The sequence below is a fragment of the Phodopus roborovskii genome, unplaced genomic scaffold, assembly GCF_943737965.1.
Source record: "Phodopus roborovskii unplaced genomic scaffold, PHOROB, whole genome shotgun sequence".
NCBI lineage: Eukaryota > Metazoa > Chordata > Mammalia > Rodentia > Cricetidae > Phodopus > Phodopus roborovskii.
The window spans coordinates 43,199,168-43,218,752 of record NW_026126517.1 but is presented as its reverse complement, the minus strand read 5'-3'; the positions used below and the strand labels follow the sequence as shown (position 1 = coordinate 43,218,752).

Below are 19,585 nucleotides of genomic sequence, written 5' to 3'. Positions count from 1 at the left end.
ACTAGTCTAGGGTAATAAATAATGAAGGTTTGAATTGAACACATCAAAGTGCTGTTTCCTCCATTCCTTTTGACACCCATTAATTGCAAGCCTCCCAAGGAGTGATAAATTTAAACACAGCCAACACCTACACTTCACAGCACCTTACAAGTTTCAAAGTGCTTTCACATTCAGTATTTAATTTTCACTACAACCCTATGAAGTAGTTTGTTTTACATCCGTTTTATAGATGAGAAAATTGAGATGTGCCAAGCCTGTGAGACTTCACATAGCAGTGAAATAAATGGCTTAGCCAAGACTAAATCCAAATCTTGTTCTCTACATCTCCATGGCCAAAGTTCCTGTTTTAGGTGATGATATTTTACATGAACTGTAGCACAAGCCTTCCCACATTTTTCTAGTTCTTTAAAAACAAAAACAAAACAAAACAAAACAAAAGAACCCAAACCAAACCAAAAAATGCATCCTCCTTCAGCTAGCGGGGCGCTGTCTGTGAAGCAGATCTTCTGAAATGATCATCGTATTTTAGCTGTGGCCTGTTGTAGTTCAGGGACACAAGTGGGGATGGAGATAGTCGGGTAATTCACTCTTTGGGCTCTATGATTGAATGGCTGTGGAACGGGACCTAGGAGCAGGGCAAGTGCTGGAGAAGCTGGATAATACTATACAGACTTCGAGGACCACAGCGTCTCTAAGGTACCGGTAAGTAGATGCATGAACTGCGGGACTCAGATTCCGAAGTCTTGGATTTGAAAAGTGCCCACAAAGAAATAACGAAGTCAAGTGCCCATGGCTAGAGGAGTTTGAAACGAAGTGTTTTTTTCCCCAATATGGGTGGAAACTACTAGCTCACCGTCCCATATCACTCATATTTGTTATCCTCCGAGGTTGCTTGGACAGCCCCGCTCAGGCACGCCCGAGGCTCTCCCTCAAGTACTACAAATCCCATAAGGCCTCGCGGCGCGGAAGGGGCTGACAAAACGCCGGCGGATTGGCCGGTGCAGGGCGGGGCGCGTTGAGCGCATCCAGGGGGAGTGGCTAGGGGCGTGGCGTGGCGCGGGAGGCTCGGCGGACACGCCCCCTCGCCCGAGGCCCCCTCCGCGCCTCTTTCCACCGCCTCCTTGCTCTCCGCGGTCAGAGAGGGCCGGAGCGAGAAGATGGCGAAGACCTACGATTATCTGTTCAAGCTGCTGCTCATCGGCGACTCCGGCGTCGGCAAGACCTGCCTCCTGTTCCGCTTCTCAGAGGACGCCTTCAACACCACCTTCATCTCCACCATCGGTGAGGGAGCGGCCACGGCCCGGGACGGGAGCTGAGACGCGGGGGGCGGATGCCCAGGGGCCTGGGAGAGGGCACGCGAGGGCTTGGCGCCCCGGGAGGGAAACCCTGGGGGCCGCCGAGAGGGCAGTGCGAGCCGGCAGGAATAGGGCGAGAGGGGCGGACGGGGACGCGGGGCTGCCGACGGAGGAAAGGGAACCGGAGCAATCGGGAACCGGAGATGTTGGAGACACGAGGGGGCTCCCGGGCTGCGGCGGAGGGGGTCCCAGAGGGACAGAGTCGAGGGGAACACAGGAAATTGTACGGAAAGAGAGAAGGTGGGGAGAGTGGATACGAACATGAATTAGAAAGACAGGAAAGAGGAAGGAAATGTGAAGGGGGCATGAAGAGTTGAGACTTAGGAGGGGCTTCAAATGAAGTAAAGGGACAGAGGACACCAGAGACAGAAGTGAGACTAGGCAGTCAGAAAGAAATTGAGGGGAATGAATGAATGTTCGGGAGACGAGGGATGAAGCGACATTGGCTATAAAGGTGTGCACAGAGATGCCAAGAGCAAATACAGAAGAAAATTGTAGATGGGAGAAGGGCTCGGGGGACCAGAGGGCAGCCTGAGGTTACTTGGTGGGGAAAGTAAAGGAGAGCTGGGTGTCAGCTAGAAAGGAGAAGGGGAAGCAGCGGATGTAGTGCAGGGGTTGAGCAGAGAAAAGAGAGGAAATGGAAAACGTGGGGTGCAGGACTTTCCCCAGGAACTGGGAGTGCAGGTTTCCATTTTCTCTTGACTTCTTCGAATCAAGATTTTAAAAAGTGACTAATGATGGAGTAATGTCTGTGGAGTGTTAAAATTTTCTGTATATTAAAAGGTATTAATGGGGGATGGCGATGTTTTAGGGATGATGTGGTCAGAAATATACCGTTCACCCCGTTACTCCGTGTCTTGGGAAGCACTGTGTTTCAACTTTTTAAATTCTCGAACTTGAGTATTTAGTAACGTCTAAGACACGTGATTGAGCACAAATTCCACCTGCCTCCCTGTATCGATTCCTTTGTTTCTAATTACTTTTTAGATGAATCACAACTATGTATTTACCAATTCTAATTGATTCAAGAAAAAAAAATTCCACTCTTCCCTGGAAGTTGTCCTTCTTACATTTGTAATAAAAGACATTGTGTGCAGGTAATAGGTCTTTAAGTCATAAACTGAAGAGCAAATCAAAACTGGTTTTAAATTTTCAGTAGAGTAACCTTAACATGATTTTCCTTGTTAAACAGCTGAAGTCAATTAAATACCCTAAGAATCAGCTTTTTGATGGCCTGGGTGATCTTTCCAGCCTCCAGTACTAGCTTATTTAGGCATTTTTCAAATGGTTTTCTGAGTGATCCACAAGCAATGGGAAACTAGTGTGCTGGTAATAAGTATGTTTTCATGGCTGAAAAGTTGTCTTTTATTTGTTGCTCTTCTAGAGGACCCAGGTTTTGTTCACAGCACCCACCTGCACCCCACAACTGCCTTTAATTCCAGTTCCATGGGATCCAACACCCTCTTCTGGCCTCTGTGGAGACCAGAAACTTACATGGTACACATACATTTGTGCAAGAAAAAACACTCATATACATGAATTAAAAACAAAACAATTATATATTTGTATGTTCTTTTACGTAGAAATATTCTTGGTTTCTTCTAATTTCTTTTGCACAGACTGAATGGAAATCTGGATGTTGTGATGTCTGGGCTTAAGGAAGTTTGAGTTGCAAGTTCTTGGCAGTTAGTCTTGAGTGGGACTTTTTTTTTCTGAGGAAGCAGATTTTAAATGTCATCTTGCATCTCGCAAGTGTATTTGTAAGAGTCTTGGTGGAACAGCTACGAAAGGACATTCGTTTTCGGTATCAATTCCAAAATCTCAAATAACTCTTATTTGGTGCTGAATCCATACTGCTGTGCTTATGATAAAGGACAACTTCTAACAAGTCGAGTGGGGAGGCCTTTGTTTATTCTATGTGTGCCTCTCTCAGAACTTTATTCCTGCCTTGAAAGCGAGTAAATCTGGGGCAAGAGAGATGGATCAGCAAGCAGTAAGTGCTTGCTGCTCTTCTAGAGGACCCAAGTTCAGTTCCCAGCATCTACATCAGAAGGTTCACAAATATCTATAGGCCTGTAACTCCAACTGCAGGGCAACTATGGTCTTCTGGCCTCTCTGGACACTGCACTCAGGTCTATAAATCTCAAACACAGGCGCACACACATATACATAAACATTTTTAAAGGAAAGAATAAAAAGAAAGTGAATAAATCTCACTGATTCAGTTTGTTGCATTTCTTGGGTTTTCCCTGGAATAGATTTACTAGTCCGTCCACACCCCCCTACACACAGGCGCTTTGCCCAACATTTCCCATAAGGATATTTACTAGCTTTTAACATAATATTTTTTTAAAATCATTTTTCTGGGCTAGGGGTTTAACTCAATGGTATAGTATAGTATATGCTCAATATGGATGAGGTACAGGACTTAATCTCTAGCCCTCCCCCCCTGTGTGTGTGTGTGAGAGAGAGAGAGACAGAGAGAGAGACAGAGATGAGAGACACAGGGAAGTGTATTACGTTTCACAGTGAAGGATTAGAATCTTTTTTGAGTGGATTATTTTTAATGACTAGAATGAACATATTTGGAGGGTTGCAGTTATTAAAACATTAAAGCTGGTGTCCTCTGATGGCTTAGATTAGGAGATGGATATTACATCGTGAATCTCATGGGAACTCTTGGTCTTTGTACTTTCTGTGTGGTGAATGTGCTGGAAAAGAAGCTTCAAGCTGTTCTTCAGTTGGTGTGGAGGAGGGGAAATCTCTTGCCTCTTAGCCTCAGAGCTCCAACAGGAAGTGGTAGTAGACAGCCAGAGAACTTACATACCTGAAACTAAAATGCTTCGCAATTATGCTTGAACCGTGAGGTGAAGTTCACACCAGTCTAGTAAAAACTTCCAGACTCCTCACTGACTACAAACACAGATTTGGAGTATTAACATTTCAGCAGTCATGTCTCTCTCTGCCAAGCCCCAAACTGCATCTCTAGGTGACCTGAAGTTGTTGAGGTGACAGTTGGTAACCCATCTTTTCCCACCATAATTTAAGTGTTCATTTGTATAAACTCCTAGGCATTTCTATGGCTGGGCTTGACAAGGTCTTCTTTAACACTGCTGACAGACTTGATAAGCACCATGCCCCAAGAAAGATCCCTTCTGAAGGCCTGAGGTTTGTGTGTGTGTGTGTGTGTGTGTGTGTGTGTGTGTGTGTGTGGCAGATATGTAGATATGTCCCGTGTCTGCTTTTTACTATGAAAATATACTTTCATTTTAATTGTGTCTTGCCAGTGTTTTAAGTTTTTTGTTTGTTTGTTTGTTTGTTTTTAAAGGGGATTCTGTCAACTGTAGATTGTGTGGATGGGGTTATTTCATTATGAAAGATGAGACAATCATTTCGATTCTAGGTACAATTGCCCCTTATCCTTTCTTTTCATTTTCTAAAGTTTGGCACTTTGAGTCCTTCTTTGAGTAGAGTTTTCTTTTATGTGACTTACTGGGAATCTTCTAGTCTGTCAGTCAGATAATACCTGGTAACCACAAATAAGGATGCAGTAGTCACTTGAGATTACAGGTGTAATGCCTCAGAACAACTAACTAATCATAATTAATGTTTAGGTAAAATACCTTTAAATATATTAAGACAGAAGTGGTGACACTATCCATATATATACATATGTATATATATATATATATGTGTGTGTGTGTGTGTGTGTGTGTGTGTGTGTGTGTGTGTATACACATATCCTGTAGGATGTGGGTGATTTTAGTATTGATATGAAGGCACCCTGACATCTTGAAATGGTCTTTATTGAACAAGGAGCTGATAGAACAGAGAGAACCCAACTCTCTGCCCTGTAATGGGGCTTTCTAAGCTGATCCCTTGGCTGTCTCTCCTCCTCCCTGCCCCCTTCTTCCTGTTAGGTATTTCCTGAGTGGTTTCATTATTTAGTATAGTCATTGTTTGGCATCAGAGAGAGTTGTAGAAATTACCTACTTTATGCCCTGTTCCAGCTTTACAAATGCAAACCCTCACCTTCAGCAGAACTGCTGGTGAAGATCCAAATCAAGTCTTTATCCTTTTCATCACTGCAGATGAGTGTGATCCTCTCTGTAAAGCCACATTTTCCAGACAGTAATTAGATTTTGTGTCTGTAGGAAGGTAAGGTGTTTCCACTTTGATTAGCATTCTGTTAAGGGAAATAGTCCTGACAGAGACTCTATATGAAGATAACAAAGGCACACAGCCTTTGCCCTTTCTTCCAGACCTGGAGTTTCAGGTCAAGAGATCATAGTGCACCCTGCCATTAACATTCTTTCCACGTGTGAAATAACTTAATGAAATCATTTTTATAGGCTCACACTGGTAATTGATGATGCTAAATGCCAGCAGAACATGGTTAGGCATTGTATTCTGTAACATTGTATTCTTGTCTTGGGTTCATTTGCCTTTGAGTCAGTTAATGCAGTGTAACCCATGGGCCAAATGGGGTTCTTGGTTTTCTATTTTGTTTTGTTTTACATTTTAAAATAAGTTATTAAAGATGAAAACAATGAGTGCAACAAGGACTATATGTGACCCACAAAGTTATTTACTGACTGGTCCTTTGTAGAACAAGTTGGTTGACCCTTGCTTAAAATGTAAAGCTGCTTTTGGTTGATCTCATTTCAAAACTCTTGTCAAGACTCATCGACTGAAAATCAAGTTGTCATATTTATATTTTTATCCAAGATGATATCAACATCTGGCTGAGCATAAGCAAATCCATAGAGGAAGTCGAGTTTCACTTTCATAGTTATTTTCCTTGCTTTCACCTTCTTTAGCTAAAATACCAAGGAACACGCAAGTTCAAATTGAACATTTTGTGCATAAAGCCTCCTTTTAATGTCATTACGTTCTTTCAGTGCTCTTAGTTAGTTAGGCTTCCCATCTCAGTGCTTGTGTTGATAGCAGTGTTAGGCAGAGGTAGGACTTAGTAATGGGTGATAAGGGGTCATGCTCCTTCTTCAGTGAGTGCCCTAGTCCATGAGAAAACCTGTCTTAAAATTCAGGCATGGGGAAACTGAGTGTTGGGTATGAATGTGGAGCTGTCTTAAGTGTTCCTTTCTAAAGAGCTTTAGCTACCCTTCTCCAAGCAGCAAGTTGGGGGCGGGTTCACTTGGCAACAACGGCAACATTGTATCTATTGAAAAAAGCCGGTGGGGGGGGTGGGGGTGGGAGGATCAGCTTGGATATTGTTTTAGAGGAAAATAAGTTTAGTCTTTGAAGACCAGGAAAAACTTAGTAGTTGATTTTTGAACTGAATCCAAAAGGAAGGATGGAGCTGGAATGAGGATAGTAGGAGCTGCAGGCCTGGCCTGGGGCTGCCTGGGGATCTCATTCCGCCCACCTGCCCGCAGCCCTGTGCGGCACAGCTCAGCACTCCTGTGTATTGTAACCCGCACCTGAAACATTTTTCAGGCCAGGGTTCTCCTAGCAGGATGAGAAGAGGGTTCCAGATGGGGGAGTAGATAGATACCAGGTAGTGAGTCAGATTTTGGGGTATGAGACGTATGCGACTGTGGAAAGATGAAGTGAGCAATGCAGAGTAAGATTATCAACGCTCCTGCCAGGGTGAGGGGGCAAGCTCAAATAGGTCAGGTGGGAGCCGGAATGGGAGGTGGTAGAGGGTGGTGTGGACCTTGGCCTGCTGGGCCAAGGGAATGTATGTGGCTTAGCTGCATTGTTATCATTGCCATGCTGGGGAAATCTCACCCTCGAGATAGGCTGAACTTTTCTTAGAAAAACACAAACATATGTCTGAGCAGTTAAAAAGTAACTGAACAGTGTTGTGGTACACAGAAGATAGACATTATCTGTGGCTGCTGGAGGCTTGTGAACCACCCACTTACAAACCAGGCGTGGTGGTCAAGGATGTGTGGTGGTCACAGAGTTTGAAAATGAATCCTTCATCAGGACTGTGTTTTCATGAATAAACCCCTAGTCATTTTCAGTTCCTAGGTAGGTGACACAGGATGGTTCATCTGTGGTGGTAGGGAAATGGCATGATAAGTTCAAAAGTGCAGCAGGTCCCAAGTCAGTTCCAAGAGGGTTTTCGTCCTCTTTCTAGATTTGTGGCCTAGGATGAGTAGGTTATTCTAGGATCTTAACTGATTCATCATTGATGGAGTGTTATCATCTGTATGTAGTTGTCAGGGTCTGTGCATTTCCCTAGGCAAGACTCAAGTCAGCGTCACTTAGTAAGTAAATCTCCAAGGCCTGTTTTATAGGGCTGTGCAGTGCATGAATGGATAGATGGATGAATTGTGAAAGCAGTTACAGACTGTAAAGAAATCATTGGGTGAATTTGTTGTTCTTTCATAGTGTTAGACATGACTAGGTTAATCTGAATTAAGATGAAAATATTTAATTTGACTTGTTAATATAGAAATGCTATCTTCTCTAGTGCAAAATGCTGTTTACCTTCCTGTAATCAGTTTTAGAATATGAAAGCGATTTCGCTTATCTCTTGGTGTGCATAATAAGCCATTTTAATACCCTGCTTCCAACCCCCCACTTTTATAAATACCAAACAGAAAATGAGTGAAATCACTGGGTTTGCATTAGAAGAGCCATTTCAGCTTTGTCTCTGCCCATTAGCTTCAAACAATGCAACAGATGCCTGTTAACAGTTTCATGCCCATTTTTAATTAGCAGATGGAGCTGTGTTTGTGTCTGTGTTCTGCACAGCACTTGTTTGAGTCACAGGATAGTGAGTGGATTAGGAATGTGCTGGGCTTTTGGGTTGAATACTACCAATTTCTATTTTAAAACATGTATATGTTTTATATGCTTATTATAGAGAACTGATTATATACTACTGAGATAGCCTCTATCTATCCTAAAGCTAATGTGTGCAGTTATGATTTCTGTCATTATTAAAGGAAGGGTATTACTATTTTATGGTTTCAGTGAAATTGCCATTTTGTGGCATTTCTTGAGATGAAATTACCATGAGGTAACTTTCTTTAAAGTGCAGTCCTTTGGCATAGTGTGTTGAGGGGTACTCAGCTGGGCGGAGACTTCAGCAGAACAGATGAGGAGTACAGCACTGGGAGGGAAAACACCAGTGTTAGTGGGCTGGTGTGGCCTGCTGGCCTGCTGCTTTCTATGGAGGTCTGAAGTCCTGCCTGAGCCCAGCAAGACGGAGGATGATGATGGATTTCTACCATCTGTCATGGGGAAGTGGGGGTGGCACCCTCCTACACATAAGCTATTTTCTAGCATGAGCAGGTAGCTGCTGGATGTGCAACATGTTATGACTAAATTTCAGTATTAACAAACATTAGACAGTAATTATTAGACTTATTGTATGTAGCAAACTGTCCGTTTTTTTTTTTTTTTTTTTTTTTTAAAGATTTCTTTCTTATGTGTGTATCTGAGTGCAGGTGCCTGTAGAGGTCGTTGCACCTTTGGAATTGGAGTTACAGGTGTTTTCTATGCTCGGTTTTTAAGTTAAGGGATTTTTCTTATTTTAATTGAATGAATAAGAACCTGAAAGGAATGGCTTCTTTGACAAAGAAGCTAATACATGTTTTGATGCTTAGTTGCTCAGGACTTCCTTTGGGAAGCCACATGAAGTGGTTGGTAAAAGCTTTTTTCCCCCAGCAGCTCTGTAAGCTGCTTTCTTGCTGCCTTACCTTAGGGCCTAGCACAGCTAATTAGGCACTTTGGTATTTACCTGTTGCTGAACCTTTGGATGTTTCCCAGGGAGCTCTTATCCTCTGTCCAAAATTTTATTTCTTGGCTCCCAGAGTAAATGCTAAAGCTCTTTATGGCATCGTGCTCATCAAATTTAGGTGTGTGGTTACTAACAAAGACCACAGTGGCATTTGGCAGCTTGTAGTAGCATGGCACAATTTCAAGGTACTTTGAAGAAGCAGAGTGAGGTGTGGAATCCCACCCCATCCTGATAAAAAACAACCACAGAGAGATTAGGCAGTATGTGAAGTTCCAAAGCTTTTGGCTGCCAAAGTTTTGGCAGGCAGGGCTTCTCACATCATATTTAATTTACTATTTTGTTGAAGAACTAGGCAGTGCTTATTTTAATAAATCACATGTATTTTTCTTGATATAAAGTAGAAGGGCAGTCTTAGGTATTGATCAAGTTCTGTTTTGAAATATAGGCTAAACTAATTCAAAGCTGAATTTTACATTTATTTTTTATGACATGATGCAATATTTATCTGGAATAGGTGTTCTGAAATAGTCAATATCTCCCTAAACACATGCAGATACATAAAGGCCATTAGGTGAAAAGCTTGCATTGTGAGATACCAGTGGCCAGCTGTACCCTGTTTGTTGTTTAGGAATCTGGATGGGGGTGGGTTGCTTTACCTTTTATATAGTATTCTTTGATACAGCTTAGAAAAAAGCTTTATTGAGAATGCTCGATTCTATTTTTGAAGTGACTTAGGTTACTCTCTCATTCACTGACCATTGTTAGCACTTCACTCCTGCCGTATTTGGGGAGAAGGGCTTGGTTTGGAAGAGGGGGAGACTGAAAACCATGCTCTGTGCCCTCCTACCAGTTTCTTTGTTTCCTTCTTCAATGTCTTGCTTCATGTTGGCAGCTAAAGCTAACCATTGGGTGAGGGATTAGAAACTCCTGCCTTTGCTTCTTGTCACCCTTTCATATTGTTTAGAGCTGGGTGGTAGAAAGATGATGTTTGCCTTAGTCCCAGTGGCAATGAGCAACAACACGGGAATGAGGCTGTTACCCAGACAGAGTATTTGAGTTGGTGTACTTTCTATTTTGTTTACTTCCATTGTCTTAAAATAGTCTAGTCCCACAGTCTGAAATTTTTCATCGAAAATTTCAAATAGGTAACTTCCTATATATAAAATTCCACAGTAAATTAAAATATATATAATATATGATATAATATGTATGTATGTATATATATATATATATATATTACTATCAAAGATGTTTCTGTGTCTTGGTCTCTCAGTCTTCTACGTTGATAAATACCATTACATTCTAAATTTAGGTTTTGTTCTCCTTTAATTTACATTTTTTGTTTAAATGGTCTCTTAGTTACTGTGACTGTGCAATATAATGACTACTCGTTTCCTTCTAGTTATAAGCATTTTCCCTAAGTATAAAATGAAAGGGCCATCCCCCAAAATTATGATCAAGTTTTGTTATGAAATACAAGTGAATCTCTTAAAGATTTATATTTTTGTTTATGTATGCCTGTGTGAATTTTATGTGCACACATGTGTTCAGGTGCCTGAGGAGGTCAGAGAGTGTTGGATCTCCTGGAACTGGAATTGTAAGCTGGCAACTTGCTGGGAACTGAAACTAGGTCCTTTCCAAGAGCAGTAAATGCTCTTAACCACCGAGCCATCTCTCTTATCCCCTCAGCTGCTTAAGAATGGAATTGTTAGTTTATTTCTTATGTTTATCTGGGAGAGATATTACAAAATACTCATCTTCTTAAACACAGACACACACAAACCATTAGGAAAGAGTGATGACTTACTGTACTTCAGTCTTCATCCGTTGTTGCACAAGCTCTTCTCAAGGACCTTAGGCTGGCCTCTTCCTCAGCGGTAAAGATTGTTAGCTTCCCTGTCTTCAGAGTCCCCCAGGCATCATCCTTTTGCCAGTCTATTAAATCAGTGTCTATAAAGAAAAATAGATTTTCCTTTTCATTCTCCAGCTAATGATTATGCCTTTTCTCACCAGTGGGCACTGTGTTTGGCATGTCAGAGGGCACAATGAAGACACAGTAGCCTCGTGTTATCCTTGCATGTAAACGGATCACTGAAGAGACTGTCGGGTGGTTTTAATACCGTCATGAGCATTGGCTCTGATTTCATGCTCCTTTCTCTCACACCTCATTTGCCTTCAGTTATCTTGTTTAAAAAGGAAGTAATAATTTAGCATACAATCTGGATGTGTTGAACATTTTGTGGAAGAAAAAAGCAGGGGTTAAATTCAGCGATCTGGACTCCAAGGACATAAGATTGTCTATTCATGTTTGGGTTTTAAAAAGGAGCAGCTGGAGTTGGGGTCTCATTGCTTATGGAGTTGTACAGGGAATTTAGTAGTAGCTAGTTGATTACTAAGGTCAAGCACAGCATTTTATCTATATTTGTTCCCTCAACCACGTTTGTATGTGCTGGTGTGCATGTGTGTGTACTCATATGTAGAGGCTAGGGGTCAGCCTCGGTTGTTGTTCATCAGTTGCTGTGAACCTTGATTTTGAGACAGAGTCTCTCATTAAACCTGAAACTTAGCTGGGCATTGATGGCACATGCCTGTGCCTGGAGGCAGAGGCAGGGGGATCTCTGTGAGTTCAAGGCCAGCCTGAACAGAGCGAGTTCTAGGACAGGTTCCAAAGCAATAAGAGAAACCCTGTTTCAAAAAACCAAAATCCAACCAACCAACCAACCAACCAACCAAACAAACAAAAAACACTAAACAAACAAATAAAAAACCCAAAAACCTGAAACTTGCAGATTCAGCTAAGCTGGCTAGCCAACAAGGACCAGGGAGGGATCTTCCTGTCTCTGCCTCTGACCCTGTCTGCACTGTTCTGGGTTTATAAGCACATACCACCATGCCCAGGTTTTATGTGGACTCTGGGGGTCAAATTCAGGTACTTGGACGGCAAATACTTTACTGTCTGAGCCATCTTGCCAGCCACACCCCTTTCGGTTTTGGTCTGAAAACTTTGAGAATGGAAAAAATGAAGAGTATCCAGGTCATTTTAACACAGTAATAGGAAAGGCTGCAGCAGGATAAATAAATGGTGTTATCTCACCAAAGTGAGGTTGAGGAGAGCTTATAGGAGAAAATCAGAATCTGAAGGAGGGGCGAAGGGGAGGGAGGGCAAGGGGCTAGCTACTTCCTGCATGGCTAGCATAGCTTCCTGGGGGAACTCTGGCACCTGAGCCAATGGAAGAGGATATGAACAGAGGTAAAGGTAGAGGGCAGATTAGTAGAAACTTTTTAGCCTGAGGGCAGCAGGGAGTGGTGGAAGGATGTCACCCAGGAAGGCTGGTTAGGGTTAGCAGTCCCAGCTGCTCTTCCTACACTTGGACTTTTACTGTTGGCAGAGTGTTTCTACGTGTATTCCTGTGTATAACCCTCTGCATTACCAAAGAAGATGCGAAGAGATGATGACTGCCATATCCTAGGTGAGGGATGTAAAGGTGTTGGAGGAGAAGGGGCTCTTACTCCTCTAAGTAGATAATGGAGCCTAATCCTGAGGCTCACACCAGTTCTGGGCCTTTTGTCCATGGCAAGCTGAATCTCTTAAAAGTGGCTGCTGGAAGTTTCTATGAGTGTCAGTGTGTTGGGCATCTAGACCTAGGGACAACCCTTTCAGTGGTCTAAGTGTGCTGAGTGGGGACATGAACCAGCCCCTCCTAACAGTTCCCAGCAGCAGCGGCTGCTTGTTGGCTTGGGAGGTCAGTGGACTTGTGGTTTTAAATTGTCTCTTAGCCACTAACCTAATCCTTTAGGAAGCAATCAAATATGTGCCCAGCAGAATTAAGGGCAGGAGGGGCTACAGTTTAATTATGAACCCTACTCTGGTGAAAAGGGAACTAATTATGTCAGAAATCTCTGCATTGTCTCTTCACATGGTGCCATTGCTTTTTTTTTTTTTTTTAATGTGTGCGTATATAGGGTGTAATTTGCTAGGAACAGCTACCTTAACTGTGAGTTTTCTTCCTTCCTCAAGTCAGGTTTAATCTTCCTGTTAGCCTATCCTGGTTTTGAGTGTGAAATTCTGCCTAACTCTGGCTTTGTTTAGAAAACCCTGTTTGGCAAAGTATTCCTCAGTGGTATTGTAAAGTAGACCTACATCTGACTTGTTTGTTAACTTTGAGCCTCCAGCATGCTGCTATGAGCCAGGACAAAGAAAAGTCTAAACTTGATGTGACAAGTCCACTTACTCTGAGCTTGCACCTGGGCACAGAGCCTCCACAGTTTTATGGTGCATGTTGGCATGGGTCGGCTTCTGTGAGTCTGGAAGCAGAGGTGAAGGCCTCCTAGAGGCAGGTTACCGATGTCTGAGAGTGCACAGCAGCATTTTGATATTGTTCGAAAGATGTTCATCACACAGTGTCGGGTAAATTAGTAGTAAGCCTTCTGGATATTTGTTCTTCATGTGCAGAAGGGGATCTTGTGCTAGAAGAGTTTAAAGTCTTATTCAGAGCTCTGATCTAAGTTATAACCAATGGACAAAGTAGGAGAGTAGACAGAAAAACCCAAACAGTTTATGTAAAAGTACTTGGGCTTTTGACCTGGAAACCCCCAAGTTCAGCTTCTGATTTTAACACTTCCTGTTTGAGATCCTATGGTAAATTATTTTAACATTGTCTTTTCTTTTTTTTTTTTTCTTTTTTTTTTTTTTTTTTTGAGACAGGGTCTCTTTGTGGCTTTGGAGGCTGTCCTGGAACTAGCTCTTGTAGACCAGGCTGGTCTTGAACTCACAGAGATCCACCTGCCTCTACCTCCCGAGTGCATGCACCACCACTGCCCAGCTTTAACATTTTCTTAATTGATGAAAGAAGCAATTAACTAAGGACTTTTGTTTTGGTAAAAGATGCATTGTTGTATGTAGTATAGCTTTAAAACTAGACACACATGCAGTTATGTATGTGGGAACTGTATAGATCAAGTCAGTTCCAGTTGAACATTTGTGAGTAAGTTTAGACAACTAAATGAACCTTGGAAATCCCTGGGGACTTAACTGAATAGCATTTGCTTTTCATAAGAACTAACATTTACAGAGTGTTTACTGTATATGAAGTGCTATTTTGGACATGAATGTTTTTAAGGACTGACCTATTGAATCATTACAGTGTCTTCTTTGTGTTACTGTCCCCACTTTCCAGATGACATAATTGAAGCACATTACTTGAGTAACTTCTCAAGTCATGTAGGTTGAGAAGTGGTAGAACCCAGGTGGATTTAAATTCAGGCCATCTGGCCCTGGAGTTTTTACTTTTGATAGGTCTTTAAAGCTGCCCCAGCAGATTTTTTTTTTTTTTTTTTTTTTTTAAAGTGGCTACCTTTAAAGGAGGCAGCGCAGCATGAGATAGACTGTATGATTACTATTTTTCCTACTGTGTCCTCGCTAAGTTCTTCAGCCTGCTTGGTCTCCATTCCCTCTTCTCGGCAGGGGCCCGCTCATGACATAATCCAGGAAAGGGTTTTTCATGGCCTGACAAACAGTAGGCTTGGAAATGCTGAGGTCTTTCTGACTTATCAAGGAACTTAAGAGATACCTATTAGGATGAATTCTATAAAAATATAGACAGGAAGATTTTGCTTTTTTAAAATGAGTTTTATGTATGTGTTCTAGGAAATTAGTCTAAAGTTTAGGGCTGTGTCTATTTTTTTCTTACAAAGATATTATTAGAAATATTTTCTAAACTCATCTCTAGAGTGAAGGTGATGAGTTCCAACCTTAGGTGGCATAAAGAGACCCATAAGCAGCCCTGGGCTGTGTAAGGTGCAATCTTGGCTTTCCACCTGCTGTATACTCTCAGGGGAGTATGAATTTGGCTGAAAACACAAACAAAAACAGTGTAGAATACTCTGTCCAGAAAGGACAAATATCTCAGTTTAAATATTCTAGCTCTATGGCCTCTATTAGGGCTCTGGATTTTAAGTGCAGTGAGTTTCAGAGTGAAATCTCTTGAATTGTAATGAATTTGTTTGCATACATGAATGTGAACAATGCATTAAATCTTGAAACAGTATAGCTGATTTTAATGGAATAAATTACCCAACTTGAAAGCTAGTTAATAGGTTTTTCTTTATCTAATAATCAAGATGATAATACTTTAATCTTAGGAAAGTCATTAATCATGCTTTTACAGCATCAATACATGCTATTAATTTCTTTGTAATCATTAAGCTGTCTGATTCGGAAAATTAAGGAAATAAATGTGTCAGCATAAGTATAAAGTATGATTCCCTCTGAACGTTTTCTCTCTTAGGGTAGTTTGTAGATGATGGTTATATGTACAGGGCAGACATAAAGCCATAATTGGTTTTCATTTTTATATAGACTTTGTTTTGGACCAAGAAGCTAAGGTGAGAACTTAAAAGGGTTTTTTGTTTGTTTGGTTTTTTTTTTTTTTTTTTTTTTTTTTTTGTTTTTTTTTTTTTTTTTTTTTAGAGACAGGGTTTCTCTGTGTAACAGCCCTGGCTGTTCTGGAACTCACTCCATAGACCAGGCTGGCCTTGAACTCACAGAAATCCTTCTGCCTTTGCCTCCAGAGTGCTGCAACTAAAGTCGTGTGCCACCATTGCCCAGCCTTAAAAGTGTTTTTAAGCATTAAAGCTAGCTGGTAGGGCAGGATCTGGGAGGAGTTGGGGGAAGGGCACAGATAGGTTAAAAATACATTATTGTGAAATTCTCAAAGAGCTAATAAGAACATTAAAAAAGTTTTCCATAGTTGCCTATAATTCTTTGTCTGGGGCTGAGGCCTAATGAGCTTTCTCCCTTTCATGTTAACATGTCTATTAATGTTGCCTTTGTTCAGGGTACATTTAGGCAGCCATGCAGGTGAGATTTTGAGGGTATAGCTTCTTACATTCCTAAGAAACTAGATCTTACAACAAATCCCCTGTTTCTCTGCACTGATCTCTGAGCCATAGGCTGCAAGAGTTGTGTTGTAGCTGGAACTGGTTTAACAATAAATAAAGAAAAAGAGGCCATGAATTTGAAGGAGGATGGGGATGAGGAGTTGCATGGGAAGTTTGGAGGGAGGAAAGGAAAGGGAAAAAAAAGATAGAAAGGAAAAAAAAAAAGATAGATACCTTGGAATGGTATACCCATCTTTAATCCCAGTAGCCTATAATCGTGGTACTTAGAAGGCTGAGGCAGTAGAATCTTTCATTGGGGGCCAGTCAGAATTACATAGTGAGTTTCAGGCCAGCCTGAGCTTGATGGGTGGGTGGGTGGGTGGGTGGGTGGATGGATGGATGGATGGATGGATGGGTCAGTGGGTAGATGGATAGAGAATAATGAATGTCAGGGATGGGGTCATAAAGAGCTTTGGGACAATATAACGGGATAAGTTTTATTTTGACTATAGTTGAAAGGATTATACTCAAATTTGTATTTTACATTTGACTTATAATTTTAAAGGCTTCATTAGTTTTGAGAGTTCATTTTGGGGGTTCAAAAGCACTAAACAACAAAAAACATGCCAGGGACCTCTTTGTTTCCCAAAACTGTGATGCATCTAGAAAAATGTTCTGTTAAAATTTCTAAGGTGTTTGAGCTGGAGAAATGACCCAGCCTGGAGAAATGACCCTGATTTCAGATTCTCAGCACCCACATAAAAGCTGAAGGGATGTGGAACCTGCCTGTAACCCCTGTGCTCTGAAGGCAAACCCAGGGACCTTCAGGGCAAGCTGGATGGGCTGGGTTCAATGAGAGACCTGCCTTTGTAAGTAAAGTAAAGAACATTTTAGAAAGACACCAGATGTACACGTCTGGCCTCTGCACATGTACACACCACTCACAGATTCATGTGTAAGAAATGTCCAGATGGTCAGAATTTTGCTTTTGAACAAAGTGTAAAGGTTTGTGATGGTGAGTTTGGCTACTGCTCAGTCCTGAACAATGAAATGTGTTTCAAAGTGGCTCTCAGGTAGTTGCATTTTGCCGTGTAATTAAAGCTGATTTCCAAGTGATTTTTCTCTTTGGAAATTAGACACACTTTAATACAATTTGTAATCATGCTCATGTGTATGACTCTTGCATTAATGTTTGTCCCTCCTGCCAGCTTGCCAACCAAATGAGTGCAGGAAGCAGATGTATTGCTATTCTTTGTTGGATCTCTGTCTGTCCAGTGCTTGTCAGGTTGCAAATGTTCAGAAACCGTTTATTGGGACGGCAAGATAGTTTGGCAGGTAGAAGCACTTACTGCTAAGCCTCCTGACCTGAGTTTGATCTCTAGAACTCCCAAGGTGGAAGGAAAGAACCAACTCCCATGTTCCGTGGCCTGTGTGCTTGGCAAATGAACGAGTAAATAAAATACAACGAATTTAAAAAGTCCCCTGTGGTTGAGGCACCTTTTCCTCATTACTTGTGATTCCCCAACTTTCTACTTTAAATTCCTATCCTCTTCCAAGTTCCTCCTTGTTCAGCCTCTGACCTCAGGAACTTATTGCCCTTTCATGATTTGTTACCTATGTAATAACACTGCCATTTATTCTTTTCTGTATACAGGCTCATAATCTGGACATCATCTTTGTCTCTTTCCAGTCTTCTACCTGCCCTGGTTTAGGCCTTCGATAGGACTTATCTAGACACTACAGTGTTCCTTAAGTGTCCTAAGCATTTTCAGTTTCTTTTGGACAACATCTCTGTCCCTAGTTTTTTCCAGCACTAATAAGCTAGTTAACTTTAGAACATAGCTCTCATTGGTCATTCATTTCGTTTCTTTTTTTTTTTTTTCTCTTGAGCCACTTTTTTTTTTTTTTTTTAAGCATTTTATTTATATGTAAACAACATTCTGCCTCCATGTAAGCCTGCATGCCTGAAGGAGGCACCAGATCTCATTAAGGATGGCTGAGTCACCATGGGGTTGCTGGAAATTGAACTCAGGACCTCTGGAAGAGCAGCCAGTGCTCTTAACCTCTGAGCCATCTCTCCAGCCCTTCTTTTTCTTCTTTTTTTTTTTTTAAATCACATTTTATACTTTGCTTGATCAGACACCTCATCCTTGGTCTGTCATTGTGAACTCCCTATAGTGTGGTGCTAGCTGTACTTCCTGCTCTTAACAGGAATCTCCGATCCCAGGGTCCCGAGGCTTGCTGTGTGGGGCTGTACCTCCATTCCACCTGGCATATGTAAGATTATTAATGGCCTTATAGTGGTTTGGATGAGACTGGCCCTCATAGGCTCACATGTTTGAATATTTGGTCTTCAATTGGTAGAAATGTTTGGGAAGGTTTTGGAGGTGTGGCCTTGTTAAAGGAGGTGTGTCACTGGGAGTGGGCTTTGAGGTTTTAAAAGCCCACAATATTCTATGTTAGCTCTCATGCCTTCTTCATGATTTCTACATGCTGGTCAAGATATGAGCTCTCAACTCTTCCAGCTGCCATAGCTTTGCTCCTTCATAAACACTTCTGAAACCATAAGCCCAATGAAATGATTTACCTTGGTCTGGTATTTTGTCACAGCAATAACTAAGACAAGAATGCCATTTTCAAGTTTTTAGAATTAGAAATGTTTCTTTACTTACAAAATGATGATAATACACAGTCATTATTTATCTGCCTATCATTTGAAAACTAAACAAGCAAGCAGAAATATCACAATGGAATTCTTACTGTTTTATTTGAGAGAGGAGACCAGTTTCAGATCGCTTACTTTCTTTCAAGCAAATTTTATGGAGCAGAGAGTTGCTAGTTTTCAGTCTCTCTTGTTTCTCTCCCCCTCTCTCTGCTGTCTCTCTGTCTCCTCTCCCTTTGTTTTTATTTATTTTTAGACAGGGTCTCTATACATAGCTATTGCGTCCTGAACTAACTAGTTAGACCAGGCTGACCTACTTTCAACTTCTTTCTATCCATAACCACTTTTTTTTTGGGGGGGTACTTGTTAATTGAATAATTTTAAAGTTTGGAGATCAGTGTTATACTCAGAAAGGGGTAGCTCCATGAAAAATTTCTCATTTTTATTTCTTAACTGATCCAATGAGAGAGAAAAAGTATGTCTTTACCATGCACAACATACTATTTTGAAGCAGATCAATTGTGCAGTAACTGAATCCAGCTAATTCATAAGATGTTTCCTCACAGTTACAACTTTTGTGATAAGAATACTTTGTAACTTAGAGAAGTTTTCAGACTACAGTATATTGGTAACTATAGTTACCATGTTGCAGATAGGTCCCTTGGACTTCACTCCTCCTGTCTGACAAATTGTGTATCCTTTCATCAGTAGTTCCCACCCATGAGTGCCCTCCCTGTTCACCTGTGTTGTGCCAAAGACAGAATTCTTTTTTTCATATATATGTATATGTATTATTTTTCTTATTTTACATATTGATCCCAGTTCCCTTTCTCTTCCTCCCGCCCTTCGTCCCTCCCTCCCTCCCATGCCCTCAACCTCCCTCCCATCCGATCCCCCCCCCTACTCCCCTGGGAGGGTGATGCCTTCCAGGAGGGATCATCAAAATCTGTCAAGTCTTTTGGAGTAGGTACT

At 41.5% G+C, this 19,585-nt stretch overlaps 1 protein-coding gene across 1 annotated transcript in view; it reads left to right on the top strand.

Moving 5' to 3' along the window:
- Window positions 1-1,058: 1,058 nt before the first annotated feature.
- Rab8b (RAB8B, member RAS oncogene family) overlaps window positions 1,059-19,585 on the top strand; it is a 71,233-nt gene continuing 52,706 nt past the window's right edge. Inside the window, exon 1 of the mRNA XM_051197829.1 lies at window positions 1,059-1,281. Within this exon, the coding sequence (XP_051053786.1) occupies window positions 1,158-1,281 (124 nt within the window). The 5' untranslated portion in view covers window positions 1,059-1,157. The remainder of the gene's footprint in view (window positions 1,282-19,585) is intronic.